This window comes from Chrysochloris asiatica, unplaced genomic scaffold (assembly GCF_000296735.1).
Source record: "Chrysochloris asiatica unplaced genomic scaffold, ChrAsi1.0 scaffold00043, whole genome shotgun sequence".
Taxonomy (NCBI): Eukaryota; Metazoa; Chordata; class Mammalia; order Afrosoricida; family Chrysochloridae; genus Chrysochloris; species Chrysochloris asiatica.
In genome coordinates, this window is record NW_006408561.1 from 13,808,865 (window position 1) to 13,828,708 (window position 19,844).

The 19,844-nt window shown below is 36.0% G+C and overlaps 1 protein-coding gene across 2 annotated transcripts in view; it reads right to left on the reverse strand.

Annotated features, from left to right (window-relative positions):
* Positions 1-9,851, reverse strand: part of SERPINI2 (serpin peptidase inhibitor, clade I (pancpin), member 2) — a 33,780-nt gene extending 23,929 nt beyond the window's left edge. Inside the window, exons 1-2 of one of the 2 annotated variants that reach the window (XM_006861804.1) lie at positions 9,829-9,851; positions 7,889-8,136 (exon numbers count right to left, since the gene is read on the reverse strand). In XM_006861804.1, the coding sequence (XP_006861866.1) occupies positions 7,889-8,135 (247 nt within the window). In that variant the 5' untranslated portion in view covers position 8,136; positions 9,829-9,851. Of the gene's footprint in view, positions 1-7,888; positions 8,157-9,828 lie in introns of those variants that run through there. The other variant, XM_006861803.1, reaches the window with a different exon arrangement.
* Between the last annotated feature and the right edge of the window lie 9,993 nt (positions 9,852-19,844).

The following is a 19,844-nucleotide window of genomic DNA, read 5'->3' on the forward strand; positions in this document are numbered from 1 at the left end:
AGCAACTGCACCTGTCCGACTTTTGAAATTTACAAGTTAACACCTATAATCATCTCTACAGAGGTATAAGAATCAGAATTGCCTATTTCTTCAGGTTCATTGATCTATATATGTTGATTGTCTACATGACCAATAAAAATCTTCAGCCATTTCAACTAAACCACTGTCTGAATGAGTCAGCCAGAGTCAACTAATAGAATCATCCTTGGCCAGTTTTCTATTGTTGGATTATTCTGACCTCAGTGTTGTCATGAAGCTGCACATATTTCTGACAAAAGTTTACTGTGATACTTTACTTTGTAGGTTCCTATGCTGTGGTGGGAGGAGCTCTGGTAGCGTAGTGGTTACGAATCGGGCTGCGAACCTTAAAGTCAAGGCTTCGAAACTACCAGCCGCTCCGCGGGAGAAAGATAAGGCTTTCTACTCCCGTAAAGATTTACACCCTCGGAAACCCTGTACAGGGTCGCTATGGAACTCGACGGCACTTAACAACAACAACAACAACATGCTGTGGTGGGAGTCCTGGTGTGGAGCTGTGGGTTAATGTGCTCGACTGCAAGGTTGGTTTGAACCACAAGGTCAGCAGGTCAAGCTCACCAGCAACTCCTCGGAAACCTTATACAAGGTCTCTATGAGTCAGAACCAACTCCTTGGCACTTAACAACAATAACAACGACGTGCTGCAGGACTGAAGGATAAGCACTGGACCACATGGTCAGTTTAAACCTCAAGGTCAGCAATCCAAACTCACCAGCTGTTTCTTGGACGCCCTATATAGGGTTGCTATGAGTCAGAACCAACTCGACAGCACTTAACAACAGCAACAACAACAATCTATTACCAAAGGTTGTAGATATTTTCATTCCTTTATGACTTAATCCTGGAGCTCAATAAAATTAAAGAATGTAATTTTAAGTAATAGATTCTATAAGTTCTGTTTAGTTATATTTTCTGTTGTAGTTGTTGTTGTAGGGTACCATCAAGTGTCAAATTAATTCCAACTCCGACCTCATAATAATCTCTGTATAAAATTTTTACGTAATCTTTCTGGGAGCAGATTGCTAGGCTATTTGATCACAGAGCTGCTGGATACAATTGAATGCCAATCTTCCAGTTAGCAGCCAAACACTTACTCATTATACTAACAAGGAACTTTTAAACTTAAAAATGGAATATATTGAATTAATTTATATTGAAGAAAAAAGAAATGGTTCCTTATTGGAAGTTGTTCAAAGAATTTTAAAAAAGTGCTAAAGGAAGCAACTTACTACTAGATACCTATTGGAAATAAGGGGTGTTGTGTGTGTGCATACATTGTATTTATCATAACACTAACAGGGCTACCACTAGCGTATAGAGCATAACTGAGCAGCCTTATAGCCTCAAAAATTATCTAGGTGTGTGGAGCCTGCATTTTAGACCTCACTTGCTTCCTTGGTCTGGTGCTCTTTCTCAGTGTACAACTTGCACACACGTAAAGGAAATTCTGCAAGCTATTCTGCATTGTGGTTCAAACTGCAAGTTTTTCCATTTACTGAGATATTAAATACATACATAAAAATATTTTTAAATATAAAGTCTTACTTTCATATGAGGGGATTTGAAGAATTTCAGTAATTCTTTACAACCCTGGATTTCCTTAAATAAGGAAAAGAAGAGAGTTTATTTATTTTGCTTTTTATGACTTGGTTGCAGATGTAAATCTTCATGACCATTGAAACCTCAAAGAAATAGCTCAGTAGTTGGGAGGCTAGAGGGGACTTGTGAGTGAAGGAATAAGAACTTTTCAAAAGAATTAATTAAGGTCAGACATGAAATGGCAGAATTTCAAACCAATTTTCAGGAATTTGTAATTTATGGGTACCTTTAAAGGAATGCAGGAAAAAGAAGGGAAGTAAAAATAGTTCTAAGTCATTTGTCAGAGCAAATAGATTTATGTCATGTACTTAAGGTATAAGGCTAGGTGACAGTCGGCTGCCCTTTGATAAATCACTGGATTCAGAAGTCAATGAAAAAATGTCACCAAGTAGCATGAGGTTCGAAGAGAATATTAAGTTATCTGACTTATAAATTTGATGTAATCCACAGACAAACATTCACTTTTAGCACAGTTCAAAAGAAAGAGTAAATATGCATAGCTCATAATAATAAGCCAATGTTGTTGTTGTTGCAAGTGCCTTTGAGTCAGTTCTGATCCACAGCAACTCTGTATAGTGTTTCCTAGGAGCAGCTGGTGGGTTTGAACCGCCTACCTTGTAGTTCACAGTCCAGTGCTTATCCTATATCATCACACCCAGAGTCAAATAAGCAATGAGAATAAATTTATTTTCTTTCCTAAAAGAGAGCCCTGGATGATCCATGGGTCATCGGATGAATGTGACTCTTTTTTGATTATACCAGCCCTACAGAATGTTTAAGAATTTTTTCTGCTACTACAGGTCTAAAAGCCAATCATGTGTACAATGTGACTAACCCCATACTGAAAAACCAAGATAGTCATAGAATTATAGTTTAATCCAGAGGTCAATAGTAATCATTTCATCCATAGTCTTCTTTTTACAGTGATGAATCTGAGGTTCAGAGAGATGAAGTAAGTAACTTGAGAAGTGAGGTATCTAAAGTGAGGTACCAAATCATAAGGTAATTCATTGGCAGGCCTGGGATAGGAATTCATCACCAGTCACTTCCATAACCTCCTAGGAACCAAGAAACACCTTCACTTTAGCTTTTGATGAATATGTAGCAATGTCATGGTGGGAAAAAAATCTCAGCAAAATGGAGAATGTAAATTCTGAGCAGATGTTTGGACAATTAGGAAAATAAAGAGAACTGCAGACATTGAATGCTGTTGTGATATTGAAATGCTAGGCATTGGATGCTCATGAACAGATCCTCATAGAGTAAAATGGGTGTTACTCTGCCATAGTGGGACAGGATCAGGAGATTGGAAGCAGGAAAAGAAAAACATAGACTCACTCAACAGAGAGCAGCCCTTTTTGATAATCAGTGGGGAGTTGAAGGCAGATACAGGACTAAGGAAAACCAATGAGAAACTCACCTCAGACACAAAATTTTAGAGGGTGCCATAAAGCTTAGTAATCAAGATAAATAATATTCTATTATACTACCTTAAAATTAAATGTAAAAAAATAAAAAATGAACAAAGAATAAAATTACAATTAAAAGCAAGGTCAATATTATTGCTCTTTATCTATCTTACCCTTTGTATTCCAATACCCATCTGTCAACTTGTCATACTGTGGTGGCTTGTATGTTGCTGTGATGCTGGAAGCTATGCCACCAGTAGGGTCCGCCATTGTGGACACAGAGCTTCTAGATTAAGACAGACTAAAATGAAGGACCAGGTTATCTATGTCTTTTAAAAATTAGCCAGTAAAAGCTTAATGATTGAGAGTGAAACATGGTCTGATATTGCGTCAGAACATAGTGACAGAGTGACATAAAAGGCACTCGATTGGGAAAGCTGCCTCATCAAAGAAGAGTAGACCTTAATGATATGGACAAAGTAATGCTTTCAAGACCTTCATTTGCTGATGTGACATGACTCAAAAAAAGAAGAAATGGCTACAAACACCCATTATTAATAAGAGTTGGAAATGTATAAGGTAAGATCCTAAGAAAATTGGAAGCCATCATAAATGAAATGAAATACACAAAGATTGATATCCTAGGCATTCATGAGCTGAAATGGAATGGTATTAAGCATTTTGAATGGGAAATCCATACATCCTTCTATGCTGGAATTGATAAATTAAACAGGATGATATCATATTTATCCTCAAAAGACCATTTTAAGATCTATCCTGCAGTTCAACACTGCCAATGATAGGATAATATTCATATGCCTACAAAGAAGACTAGTTAATGATATGACTATTATGAAAATTTAAGCACAGACCAATCTGAAGTCTGAAATTGATCAAGCATCCAGTCAAGATGCATTGAAAATTATTGGTGATTAGAAAGAGAAAGTTGTAAATAAAGAAGAATCAACCATTGTAAAATATGGCCTTGGTGATAAAACCATAACAGAGATGGCATGAAAGAATTTTGCAAGAACAATGACGTTTTCATTTCAAACACCATTTTTCAACACCATAAATTGTGACTATATATGTGGGCCTTGCTGGATAAAATGCAGTGGAGCAAATTGACTACATCTGTGCAAAGTTTCAATAGAGAAGTACAATATCATCAATCAGAATAAGGCCAGGGGTGGATTGCAGAACAGAACACCAAATGTCACAGACAAGTTCAACTTTAAGCTGAAGAAAATTAGAACAAGTCCATGAATGCCAACACATGATTTTTAGAGACCATTTCAAGAATATAATTGGTACTTTAAACACTAATGACCAGAGACCAGATGAGTTGTGAGATGACCTCAAGGACATCATACATGACCAAAGCAAAAAGTCATTTAAAAGACAGAACGATCAACATTTATGTCAGAAGAGACTTTGTAATTTGCTCTGAAATATAGACTGGCCAAAGTAATGGAGGAAATGATGATATGAAAGAGCTGAATGGAAGGTTTCAAATGGCAGCTTAAGAAGATAAAGCAAAGTATTATAACGAAGTGTGCAAAACCTGGAGTTAGAAAGCCAGCAGGGGAGAACACACTCAGCATTTCCCAAGCTTAAAGAATTAAAGAGAAAAAAATCAAACCAAAATCCAAATAAAACATTAAAGGATTTTATGAGCAAACTATTGAACAATATAAGAAGCATCAAGGAAAGATAGTACAAATGAAAAGAGCCACTGTATGTACCAAAAATAATTGGTCAATAGTCAACCATTACAAGAGGTAGCATATGTTAGAGAACCAGTGACAATGAAGAAAGAAGTCTAAGTTTCATTAAAGGCCCTACCAAAAAGCAAGGATCCAGAAATCAACAAGATAACAACTGAGATGTTTCTACTGATGAATAAAATGCAGGAAACACTCACTCATCAATGCCAAGAAATTTGGAAGACAGCTACCTGGCCAACAAACTGAAAAGAATATGAGATCCGTATTTGTGCCCATCCTCCCCAAAAGTGATCCAACAGAATGAAGAAATTACAGAAGAAAATTTCTAATATTGACTATAAAAAAAGTTTTGCTAAAGATAATTCAAAAATATCTATAGCAGTACATCAACAGGGAATTCTCAGATATTCACACCAGATTCTGAAGAGGACATAGAATGAGGGATGTCATTACTGATGTCAGATGGATCTTGGCTGAAAACAGAGATTAGCAGAAAGATGTTTACCTGTGTTTTATTAATGATGCAAAGGCATTCAACTGTGTGTATAGTAACAAATTATGGATAGCATTTCATAAAATGAGAATTTCAGAACACTTAATTGTGCTCATATAGAACCTGTACATAGAATAAGTGGTAGTCACTAATGCAGAACAAGGAGATACTTCATGGTTTAAAATCAGGAAATATGTATGTAAGTATTGTATCCTTTTGCCATACTTATTCAATGTGTATGCAGAGCAAATAATTTGAGAGACTTCACTATATTTGAAAGAATTTAGCTTCTGGATTGAATGAAGACTAACAACCTGCAATATTCAGATGATACAACAGTGTTTTGCTAAAAGTAAAAAGGACCTGATGACAAACAAAGACTACAATATTCAGTATGAATTACAACTCAACATAAAGAAAACAAAAATTGTCAGAACTAGACCAAAAAGCAACACCATGATAAACATAGATTAAAATTTTAAAGGATTTCATTTTACTTGAATCTATAAGTAATGCCCATGGAAGCAGCAGTCAAGAAATCAAACAGTATATTGCATTGGGCAAATCTGCTTCAAAAGAGCTTTTTTTAAAAATGTTACAGAGTAAAGATGTCACTTTGAGAACTAAGATGCACCTGACCCAGCCAGGGTATTTTCAATTGCATCATATACATGCAAAAGCTAGAAAATGGATATGGCAGACCAAAGAATTGATGCATTTGAATTATGGTGTTGGTGAAGAACATTGAATGCATGTTGGACTGCATGAAGAATGAACAAATTTGTCTTGGAAGCAGTACAGCCAGAACGTTCCTTAGAAGAAAGGATGGTGAGACTTCGTTTCACATACTTTGCACATGTTTTCCTGAGGTACCTGACTGACATCATGCTTGGTAAAGAGTCTGCAAAAAACAGGAAAGCCTTTAATGAGATGGATGGCAGCAGCAACAGGCTCAAGGGGCAAACTGTTGTGAGGATGGTGCAGGACTGGGTAATATTCCGTTCTGTTGAACATAGCATCATTATGAGTTGGAGTTTACTCAAAGGCACCTAACAACAACAATCCTTTTTAATATTCCTATCTCATTACCAGCCTTCGTTTCTCCATACCACCTGTGCCTTTTATCCATGAAGGTCATTCTGTCCCCTTCTAACACTTAATCTCCTGTTTTCCATTGTTCTTTCTTTTCCCCACCTCTTTTATTCTCTCCAGGAATGTTCTTACTTTTTTTCCTGTTTTAATTTATCTTATTTTTCCCATATTGCAGTTACCCTCCATCTGTGTCTCTCTACCTTAGCAAGAAAGCAGAATGCAAAATTAGTTTTGCAGATTTTGTTATATATATGAAAATGGTAACATTCAATTGTTCACATGTACTATTCCAAAGAAAAATTTTCATAATTGTTCTTGTCTGTATGCACTGGACTGCAAAGTCATTTGAACCACAAGGTCAGTGGTTCAAGCTAATCAGCCTATAGGAAATCCTATACAGAGTCGTTATGGGTAAGAACCAACTGGATGGGACTTGACAACAACAACATAACCCTCAACTGAATCATTTTTCATATCTAAAATGAAACCAACTCCCACCAAGTTCATTCTGACTCTTAACGAATATTAGTGCAGGGAAAATTACTTAACTTTTCTTTGTGTTAGTTTCCTTATGTGTATATGTGGTTGTTAAGTGCTGTCAAGTCGGTTCTGACTCGTAGAGAACCTGTATAAGGTTTCTGAGGAGCAGACAGCCTCATATTTTTCCCACTGTGCAGCTGGTGAGTTCTAACCACTGATCTTATATTCACAATCCAGTGCTTATCCTACAGATCCAAGAAGTTTCTCATCTCTATTGTGGAGCCATAACTACCTCATTGGGTAATTATAAGTATTAAATGTGATCATGTATATCAAGTGTACAAAATAGTATCCAGTCACTATATACTATGTCTGTGTCTGATATCACCATCATTATTACCACGTCTACAATTTAGTGATATAAATAAAGATTTCTGTATTTCCGTATAAACTGTGTGTAAAGCAATTTTGATTTTGTTGTTGTTGTTAGGTGCCATCAAGCTGGTACCGATTCATAGCAACCCTATGCACAACAGAACGAAACACTGCCCGATCCTGGGCCAACCTCACAATTGTTGTCACATCGATGCTACCACTTTGCCAATCCATCTCGTTGGGGTCTTCCTCTTTTTCTCTGACCCTCCACCTTACCAAACATGATATCCTTCTCCAGTGACTGGTCCCTCCTGTCAATATGTCTGAAGTATAAGAGATGAAGTTTGGCCATCCTGGCCTCCAAGGAGCATTCTGGCTGTACTTCTTCCAATATAGATCTATTAGTTCTTTTGACAGCCCATGGTAAACTTATTCAAAAATTTAAATCTGTACAAATATCATTTCCTCATAAATTATTTCTATAATATTTTCATTAGGAAGCTATGATAAATGAAAGCAAATTATTTACAATTTTACATTTTATTATCATTTTTGTACTTTTCATAACATTTTTTAAATAAAGTGTTGTATGACTATAGCTTTCTCTCTAGTATTTTGAAAACAAGTTTAGTCACAAATTACTTTCTATAAATAATTATACATAAGAATCTCACCAGTTGAGTTTTCCTGAAGTCTTAAAGTCTGTCTTATCTCATGGTGTGCTTTTCCTTTTGCTCCCAGTTGGACCATTCCAAGAACCAAAGTGATCCCAAGGGGGGAAAATATAACATTGTTCTTGTGAGATAAACAAATGGCTTGATAAAGATCCACTGCAAATTCAGTATTTCTTTGAGCCACGGATCTTGAGGCTTGACTTCCAGAAAAAGCCAACAAGAGACTCCACAGCAGCATCATTTCCATTGTCTTCTGTGTATTATTTAATTCACACTTAATTATATATCAAAAAAGTCAGAATGTAACATACTTAAGATCAACATAAATCTTCTTATTAGAAATTCTACCTTGTTAGCATTAACTACCACACAGGTATGTATGTAATGCCAGTTTTCTGGCTATGTGATAATGGTAGTTTTTAAAACATATATTCACAATTTTAAAACCCAAACCAAAGTAGAAATCATCTCTGAAATGTTATAAATGGCAATATTATCTCTGAATAGTTACGTGATATTTTCTCCTAGTCCTTCTTGTGGCTTTAAACTGAATATCTCAAACTGTGATAACAAAGAAACCCTCTGTCCAGATTAATCTAAAGTGATTCTAGATTAAAAAGAGAAATTGAATAAATATTAACAAACTTCAGTGTGATTATGGGCCTACAATATTAGGAAGGTAATAGATTCTAGATCAAATATGTCATCTGACAATTTAAAGCAGTATTTAGAGCAAAATACTCCAAAGCCTACCTCCTACTTTTCCAAAGAGAGTGAGAGAAAAAGAAAAAACTGATAAAATTATGAAGAAACAAAGTGACATTCAAATGTAAACACCATAGTAATAAAAAATAAAACAACTAAGAAAAAAAATCAACTAAAAATTTGACAAGAAACTGCCAAAAAGGAGACTAGTAGCAACTGAAAACTGTAATCAATGCAAGGCAACACTAATGACACCCTATTAAATTGCTCTCCAATAAAATTGCAAGAAATCCAACCATCTGAATGAATGTTGCAATTTTACCACAAACTTGTTAGGAGAATATTGACTCTGAAAGCCCCATAAAGATTAATAACAATATATTTAGTTTATTGGTAACAGGTACTTAATTTATTTGGTATATTAGAAAATATTCTATATTAAATTAAAAAATAATCCTGATTAAAGTAAAGATGGAAACTTCCAGAGAAGAGTGTTATTAGTCATAAAGAAATAAAGACTTGTGTTTCTAGATAATTTCCAGGCCTTTAGGAGAGCTGCCATGGTCCTCAAATGGGTTAGGTGTCATTACGAATCACTATTCATAAAGATTATTATTCAAAGAGATTACTAATAGTCAAAATTCTCTGTGGAGTCATTATATAAATATTTTAAATTTTTGCTAATATATGTAGTTATAGTCTATTTGCTTAAATATATATTTTATAAAGGAAGAAAACTTTAAAATGCAGTCCCAAGTTATTGTTAAAAACTCTGTTAATATACTGCAAATACAGATGTATACCATCTAGCAAATAGTCTATTGAGGAATGCACTGCTGTGTGAGGTAGTGAATGGCAATGTTTCAATAGTACCAGCCACTTACTTAGAGCAAATTTATGTGTAAAAGAAATTTTTGTGCATCATTAGGTTCTAATATATTGAATTTCTCAGAAAACTTCTGACCAAAATATGTTTGTAGATATGTAAATAATCAAAATGTAATTAACCCATTGAAGACATAAAATGACAAATCATTGAATATGTCTTTCTGAACTTGTTTTATATTAAAATAATTGACATTATTATGAGGAATATAACTTTCCCTTGTAGTGGAATCTATGCATCAGAAATTTACTCTCATTATTTTTGACAAACTTAATAATTAAAATTTATATTCTTTAAGAATTTTGGGCACTTTATAAATTGCAGCTTCACAGAAATAACGTTTTAATATTTCACTTACCTCATTGGGCTTTGGATCACATCTCAGCAGAAAGCACAGAGTACAGGTGGACTGAACAACCCAATGAGCAGTCCCATAAAGATTTGACCTTCTAATTTATAGTGACAATATGAGGAGACTAAAATTAATGCATTACTTTGAAAATCTTTAATAAATTCTTCATCAAAGTGAATTGATATAGCATTCCTTAACTCGATTAAACATTTGCAGTCCATGTTATTACATACATATTTCATTCAAAACTTATTTAGTTTTAAGATACTTACCTGAAATTGTCTTCTGATAATTCACTGTAATGTAACTAAATTGTGCTTGGTGAGAAACACTATTACTAGGAACACCTAATCAGCAAGGCCAGTTCTGTCTATCATGAAGTTTGCTTGATTAATTTCTCTGAAACTGGAGCAGGTGTTTGCTGCTTTTATGTAAAAGGACTAACATGATCTAGTTAATGATCAATGTTTAAAGATGAAAGAACTGAAAGATAAAATAATTCCGTGATCTTAAAAAAAAAATCATTAAATTTCTAATATTACTTCAGCTATTATTCTACTTTTATAATAAGTAGAAACTAAATTTGGAAGAATGTGCCAGGGGTTATAAATCTCTTGGTAATTAGTTCTTTTTGTTTCTCATAGGCCTCCCACATCAGACTACCAACACACCCCCTCATAAATATTGCAGAATGTCTATGAGAAAAGGAATAAAGCTAAATCAAGTCCTGAATGCAGAGACAAATCACTGCCACATTTAGAGTTCCCAACAATCCATCAAATTATGCAGTACTCAGAGAAGTTTCCTGTAGATACAAGGCCAATTTGAATCCTTAGGAAAAAGATTTCATATTGTAGAAAATATATCCTTTATGTTTAAATATATATATTGAGTTACCAATTTGTGTTGTTGTTAAGTGCCATCAAGTTGTTTCCGATTCATAGCGACCCTGTATAGGGTTTGAGCGACTGGTGAGTTTAAATGCTGTTCTTTTGTTCAAACTGACCTTGCAGTCCAGCTCATTAAAACCCACAACGATTTACCAATTTAGATCATTATAATACTAGTTGTTGTTGTTGTTAAATGCCATCGAGTCAGTTTTGACTCATAGTTACCTTGTATAGTTTCCAAGGAGCAGCTGATGTGTTCAAATGACCAAATTTGTGGTTAGCCATCCAGTGCTAACCACCCCAGGATCCACCAGCGACTGGTGAGTTTGAACCTCCAACCTTACAGTTCAGACTGACATTATGGTTTAGTGCTTATCCTATAGCACCACACCAGGACTCCAGATAAATATAGACACATAATCAAATAGTTTTTTATTTCATCTAGTTCAAATCAATCACCTGGTATTAACCCAATGGCCTCTAAGAAGAGAATTGGCAAATTGGATCAGTTACAATAAAAAAATATGTCAACATTGATCATCAAATGTAATACAGTTTCTGATTGCTGTTGTCCTTGTGGTTGTGGTTGGGTGCCTCATGTCAGTCCTAAACTCATGGCAACCTCATGTGTTAGAGTAAACTTCTTCATAAAGAAGTCCTGCTGTGGTAATGTAGGGTAAGTAAGTACTGGACTGCTAACTCTACTGTTGGCAGTTCAAACCCACCAACCATGCCGAGGAAACCCTAAACAGAGTCTCCATCAGTCAGAACTGACTCACAGCAAACACCACCACCAACAACAACAACAACGATTTCTATGGAAGCAGTTTGCCAAGCCTTTATCCAAGGAGTTTGAACTGTAAATAGGTTTGTAGCTGATGGTAAACTGCTCATGGCACCTATGCTTCTTAAATTGTTTATTTAAAAAAGGTTTTCATGGACCCTGCTAACCTCTTTCTATGTCCTTATAGAGTTAAAACAGCTAATAGGCTTGAGAAATCTAATGACTTTTATAAGCCATAATTTCTTCATTTAATAAAATGCTTAATTTTCCATCTGTTGTTGTTGTTAAGTGCCGTCGAGTCGGTTCCGACCCATAGCGACCCTGTACAGGGTTTCCGAGGGTGTAAATCCTTACGGGAGTAGAAAGCCTCAGCTTTCTCCCGCGGAGCGGCTGGTAGTTTCGAACCGCTGACCTTAAGGTTCGCAGCCCGATTCGTACCCACTACGCTACCAGAGCTCCTTCTAGACTTCGACAAATGTTTTCTAAATAATGAAATTTATTCTATTAACATTTGCTTGAACATAAGCAAATCCTATTCTAGCTTTACCGTAACACTGTTAAGATGATTTTCCAAAAGCAGAATTGTGAAACACTCGAAAACTATTATCTTTCCTGTTCTACTCCTCAATTCAGGCAATTCACAGATTACAACCAAGTTCCAGTCACAAATCTGTCTTTAAGTTGAATTTATACATAAGTTAAAACAGGTACAGTTCATATCTAAGGTCAATCAAATGTTTGTCTCAGTATATAGTATATTTCTGTTGTTGGTAGGTGTTGTTGAGTAGTTTCAATGCATAGTGACCTTACGCTTACATGAAAATACTTTAACATAATAATGCATCACAATGTACTGCCTGTTTATTACTATGACTGGTTTACAGAGGTTGGGTCACACACACTGTGATTTGTATGTAAATCAGATGTTCATAATCCGGGTACTGTCTGTATACAAATAATAAACCTGAATGTGCAAGACTATCACTCAATCAATACTTTTCTCTTCATTTAGTGACACTAGCAAACATTCATCACGAGTACCCTTGGCTACCAAATTATTATGTCTGTACCTTACTCAGAACCTAATGTGATTTATCCAAGAAAGGGCCATTAATTTTTTTGCCATGACAGAGACAGCCACTCTGTCTTATTAAAGTCATATAATGAAGTTGTTCTGTAAAGACCTTGTGTTACAGCATTTTAAACAGAATATGCATTTTCCTGTCTCCTGGGGAGTAAAAGCCTATGACCATGAATTCCTCCTCTCTGGCTAAAGATCTTTAATACATAATAAAGATAGCAAACTGTCCATAAAACATTACTGCAAACCTTTAAACATGTTTCCTCATTCAACATCTCTATTTTTCCCCAATAGCATTAGGAAAAAAATTATTCATTAGTGAAAGCTAAAGTGGCTTGTCACAAAATTCTTGAGCACCAGCACTAACTACTCCACTATAAAGAATAAACCTGAGACTCTGCACTATATTACTAATGAAATGCTGAAGTTAAAATCTCATAAATTTTCCTAATATTTTATCATCTTATTGAGGGCAAAAATGTATTTAGCTTCAAATTTTAAAGGCATACAAAAGACTTCTGGAAACATGGAAGATTATGCAGACATGCTACTCAGAACCTCTACAACAAAGATCCAAGAAACTAACTGAAATAGACAGAGATTATTATTTTGGAGCCTTGAGTATGAAAGGAAAGGATAAAGAAGTAGATCAGATACTGACTAGAAGAAATTAAATAAAAACAGCAAACAAGGAAACATATAGACCAGTGAATTGTCAACTGACTGGGCACAGCATGGCCATTTTGAGTTATTGCAGGAAGTGTCCTGACCAAGACAAGAACCAGAGAGGTAAAGAACGATGTGAGCATAACCAGGGAACAACAGGGCTCATGGATACAAAGATTGAGGCATAGTGTTAATGGGTAAAATTGGGGAACTGATGTTAAGATGCTTGGCTGTCTTTTGAATCTTGGTTTCCCTTGCCTACTATTATGATATAGACACTTGAAACAGATAGAGAGGCATAGCCAGAAGCATTACCAGAGAAAGCTTGTAAGTCCGTCTTCAGCCTATAACTGATTGGAAAACCTAAAATGGGGCTAGAACTTGCCCCATGAAGGAGGCTCCCTGTAGAGCTTTTGCATTGCACAAGAACATAGGTGGAATACTGATCCCCATCTAGAATTTTCTGAGGTGGAACATTTCTACTTGAAAGGACAAGTAGACCAGTCTGGAGCAGCTAGAAGAACAAAAGATACTTCTTGAAAGAAAGACCAGCAAGAAAAATGAAAAACAATAACAGCAGTCCAATTGACTACTACAAGAACAAGCAAGTTCTTCCCCAAGGAGCCATCAAGGCAAGTGGTCAGTTCCCTTAAGGCAAACCCCCTTCCAAGACTGAAACTCAAATGGAATACACTAGCAGGCATGTGGTCCTGCTGCTGACCACGTTGGTCACTAATAAGAGGAAGTGGGGGGAAAACAGCAATGAATTTGTGAACTAAGTCTGACCACATTCAATAGACTCGTGTTAACCTGGATTGAGACCTGGTTAACCAGCAGTATGACAAGACCTGGGGACTCCTGGGCTCAGGTTCAAGGCCCCGGAGGACTAGAACAGAGTGTGAAGCATCCAGCTGATATTAAGTGAGGGGAGATGCACAGGAACACCCACACTTGCAGATAGTACCCATTTGACATGGCATCAATGGCTGCATGATTAAAACACAACTAGAGGAAGAAAGAAGAGGTGCAACAAAAAAACAAAAAGAAAGAAAGAGTAACCCACTACAAGTGGATGAACTTGACCGATGCTTGTGGATGCAGTGTGACAAAGGAGCAGACAAATCTCTACACTGAGGATCATCCCCATCCCCTTGGTACACAGAGTCGATAGGGATGTGGAACTTAGACATTGGCTACCCAAAATGAGGGACTACAAAGGCAAGAAGTGACTGGCTTACAAGCTTTCAATAAGGAACCTACCTCCAGAGGATACAGGGAAAGGTAGAATCTCCATTGAATTGTTTCCAACTTGTCTGGATGGGGTTGATAAAAGGTGAGGGGAAAAGGACTCCTGTTGTTCAATAGGGACTGATGACTATTCGGTGTGACAGTGAGTGTTGGAAAGTTAAATGAAAATGTTTGGTAACAAAAGAAAGGGAGTGGCTGATTTTGCAGTCCAGGAGCAGCGATCCCTGGAACCATCAAGGGAGAAAAGTGAAGTGTGAAACCCTGTCCGAGGAGGAAATGAGACTAGGGATGGAGGCAGAGATGATTTCCTCTCATGGACAGAAGGAGTGGCTGGGGACTCTGGACTCTGGGAGGGAGAGGGGCTGTGGGCTGGTGGCTGGGGGGGCAGGCATGTGGGATGTACACTTTGGTTGTTTGATGATGCATGCAAGGGATTGTGATCATTGCAATGAAACAAAATATGATAGAATGAAGGTAAAGATAATGTTCACCCATGTAAACTAACAATTCACAATAAAAACTTAAAAAAAAAAAAAAAAAAGACAAGAACCAGATAATTGACTCAGCTCTCCCACAACTGCACTAGCACTCACATTGGTGGTTGATAACCAGAAAGGTGTGATATCCTTCCTACACCACACTTCCTTCCAATGACCAAAAATGTGGTTGTCCACCACCTCCAGCTCCCTGGCTGTCAATGATTTCCCCCACCCTCTCACACACACTACCCTCTCCCCACCTGAAGTTAGAGACACATCCTAGTGGACTAGTCACCAAGTACATGCTACTCCTGTGCTTGGAGGCACACATTCTTTGCATCCACAGCTTGCAGAATGTGTTGGCCAGGACTGAGTGCCCTTTCCCATTCTGTCAGCTAGCAGAAGTGCCATCTTGGACTGGGTACCTACTTTCTGCCAGCTCCTCAGGCCAGCAGAACATGCCATAGTGGACTAGGTACCCTGCTACCTGTCACTTCTTGGCCATCCCTGATCAAGGCCTTCCTCCTATGATGTTTTCCACCAGCAGAGTGTACATACCCTGAATGGGCATCTCCCCTCCACCCCCACCCCTGATGCCTTAGCTTTCTGCTTCCTTCTTTTTTTTCCCTTTTCCTTCCCTTTTTTTATTTTTATCTTTCTTTTTTCATTATTATTTTCCCCTTTCCCATGATTTTTTTATTTCCTCTTTTCCTTTTTCTTCCGTTTTTTAACTATTATTTTTTATTTTCTTTTTTGTTTGTTTAATTATTTTTGTTTGGTTTGGGTTTGTTGTTATTATTTTATTTATATATTTATTTTTGTGGTTTGTTTGTTTTGCTTTTGTCTCACTCAAAAAGAGAAAGCAAATTAGTCTTCACTAACTCGCAGCACCCAACCCTCCTGCCATCCTACCAACTGGGTGAGTTCTACCACCCACTTTTGCACCCTTTCATTGTCAATAAATGTGAATCAACACCAAGTCAGTCCACTCTCAACTGCTCTACATTAAGAGTGAACAGATAACTGCACACACACTCCCATCCTCTACCACTTCCACCAGAAGACAGATAGTGAGAATCTAAATGCTGTCAAACTAGTGAGCAACATACAATTAAATACAACAGCCAACACCACAGTGTCTTAATCACAATCTGAGTCCACACAAAAACACCAGACAGGGCTGTTCAAGTGACCAAAATACAGAGCCAGAAAACCTTTCTATGCAACAAATTATATTGGAATGACATAGTAAGGAATTTTTTAAAAAATCATATTTAGTTTCCTTCAATGGAGTGAGGGGAAGATCAAGAAAAACACAGAGCAGACAAACATTAGAAATTTTCATGAAAACAATACAAGAACAAATTGACAAAATAAATGAATAACTAGAAGCTATAAAAAATTCGCAAATAGAAACCCAGAAGACTGCCACTACAATATCAGAAGATAGCACATTAGGGAAAGGAGTATAATTGAAGCCATACAAGACACATTTAGTAAAACTGAAGACAAATGTTTCAGTACTACCTTGTTAGGAGAAAAATCAGGAAAAAGAACCAAAAAAGGAAGAAAGCCTATTAATTGCCTAGGACGCCATCAAGAGAAATAACTTATGCATGATCAGAGTTTCAGAACAAGAAGAGACAAAACAACAACTAAGCATGGAGAAAATTATCAAAGACTTGTTGGAAGAAAACCTCCCAAATATCTTGATAGATGAGAAGATATGCATTCAGGAAGCTCAAGAAGACTACACAGGATAGATATCAAAAGAAATTACCAAGATATATCATCAACAAACTTTCAGAAACCAAAGACAAAGAAAGAATATGAAAGCAACTTGAAAAGCAAGACATAATCTACAAATGAGAACCAATAACACTGAGCTCTGATTTCTCAGTAGAAACCATGCAGGCAATAAGGCAATGATATGACATATATAAAACACTGAAAGAAAAAAATTCAAGCCAAGTATTATAAATCCAGAAAATTTATTCCTCAAATATGATGGTAAATTAGTATATTTCCAGAAATTAAGAGAAATTGTAAAAACCAGGCCAGCATTGCATGAAATGCTAAAGGGACGTTTTTGGGCAGAGTATCAACAACAGTTGAAATTAAGACATGACAAAAACCAACCCAGAAGTATAAGGATCCAAAACAGAATACAACTACAACACTGAACATAGGAAACCAAAGACAAATTTATAAACAAGGACAATAACAAAGCAAAAAGGGAATAAATGGTGTAGTTACAGAACTTGCAAATGAAGAAGTCAAGACAACAGGAAGGTAGAAGGAACAGTTGTAAACTTGGAAAAGAAATAATTATCCAAAAAGTTATCTCAAAGAAAGCAAACTTTCTCAACAAAATGAAAAAGAATAAAATCAAGCTCTAATAAACACTAAAACAGTAACAATGAAGAGAATGGCAAGAAAAGCTATAAATTCAGTATAGAAATGTATAGAACAAAGACATAACTAGCATTAGAAAAATTAAGAACACAGCAAAATGAAAGCAATAAATTTGTATCTATTAATAATTATATGGAAAATAAAAGAATTAAATATATTTGTAAACAAATAGCAAATATGAGAATGGATTTAAAAACACACATGACCCATCAATATTCTGTCTACAAACCTTACACATGAAAATAAAAATAAACTAAAAATTAAAGCATGGAAAAATTGATATCAAGCAAGCAAATATTAATCAAATAAGAGCAAGAGTGTCAGAATTAATTTCTGATAGGGTAGACTAAGTAAAAAAATCACAAGAGAAGAAAAAAAAAGAACAAAAAACAAATTTACTGTCATTAAGTCTGTTGTGACACATAGTAACTCTGTGTAGTTTACAAGGCAGTAAATATTTATGGGGGCAGAAAACTTCATTTTTCTCCCCCCAAGAAGTTGGTTGGTTTTAAACTGCCAATCTGTGGTTTACAGTCCAATGCTTATACTACAGCACCACCAGGGATCCGTAGAGACAAGAAAGAATATTATAGAATAACTAAAGGGTCAATCCAACAAAAGGATATAACCATAATAACTATCTACACACATAATGAAAGAGCATCAAAATACATAAATCCAAATTTAACCATAAAATTAGACACCTCCACAATATAAGTGGTTGTTATTGCTAAGTGCTGTCAAGTTGGTTCTGACTCATAGTGACCCTGTATAGGTTTATGAGGCTATAAATCTTTACTGGAACAGAAGGCCTCATCTTTATCACACAGAATCGCTAGTAAGGTTGAACCACTAACCTCCTAGTTAGCAATCCAGCGCTTATCCTACCGAGCCACAGCAGCCCAATAGTAGAGCATACAGTGGACAAAGTTTTGGAAATCCTTAGCCATAACCAAACAACTTGAGGAAATGGTACAAAGGGGCTCAGGACCATAGTTTTTTAAGACATCAAGGTCAATTAGAACTACATAATCAAAAAAAAAAAAAAGTTCTACATCCTACTGATGTAAATTAAGATCTTAAAGACTTATAGTCACTCATCTAAGGTTCAACTATTGGTCACTCCTCACCTGTAGCAAAGAGGAATGAAAACTCAAAGGTACATTGGAATGATTTGTCCAAAGGACTAGTGGACTACATGAGCCACACAACCTGCATGACCGTGAGACCAGAAGAACTAGAGAGTGGGTAGCTACCACTACTGACAACTCTGAAAAGAACCATCATAGAAGATACTGGATATAGTGAGAGAAAAATGTGAAACAAAACTCAGTCATTAAAAAAAAAAAAAGTCCAGGTTTACTGATGTAACAGAGACAAATGCAAGATTATGACTTTCAGTGACCCTTCATGCCTTGACCTGAATTAACCTCCCTGGCTCAACTTTCAGCCAAGCAATAGACTATAGGTGTAAAACAACACCAGGGAGGTTTAAAATCCCTGGGAAAATAAACCATTGAAGAACAAAAGGGCAGCATTTGCCAGATGCAAAGTTCAGAAGGTAGAAAGGCTAGGAAGAAGAATAAACAAAAGTGAAAAAGGAAAGGAGAAAGTGGGGTGATTGGGATTGCATTGTGGGGATTGCAGTTAACAGCATAAAGAAAAATGTGAATGAATTCTTGAATAGAAAACTGATTTGCTCTGTAAACCTTCACCCAAATTGTCATAAAAAGTTAAAAAAATAAAAACATACAAGAAATAGTGTAATTGTTAAAAGACTTTAAGGTACATTCTTCCATTTGAGCATGGATTGATTTCAGGTAATTTTTCCATGTTAACTTGATCCATATATTTTGAGTGATAAGAGAAAAATGTTCTGAAAGGAGAAAAGACTAAATTACATTTAATGTAAATGTACATAGTACATGTAAGCTAGCCTATTGAAAATCATGGCACATTCTATTTTAATGTGACAAGTTCCTTTCACTGTAGAAAACTAGATCGTAAATAATTAAATCCAAATGTTAAATTCAGAAACTGCTTATAATGTCTTCAATTCTATTAACAGTTGAGAGGGAAGAGCCTTCTTTACAACTAACATGATTAGATGCTGTAAGATACAAAATAATAATAACACATATGAGTCCAATGATATTTATTATTATTTATTTCCCTTGTATGTGTGTGTGTACTTTTGTTCCAAATTTATAGAAACAGAAAATTGAAAAAAGATTCATACATCTTTAAAAGTATTATGCTCATTAAATGTAATATTGTTGTTTTTGTTGTTGTTGTTAGGTGCCATCGATTTGGCACTGACTCATAGCAACCTTATGCACAGCAGAATGAAACAATGTCTGATCCTGGGCCAACCTCACTCCTGTTGCCATACTTGAGTCCATTGATGCTGCCACTTGGCCAATCCATCTCATTGGGGTCTTCCTCTTTTT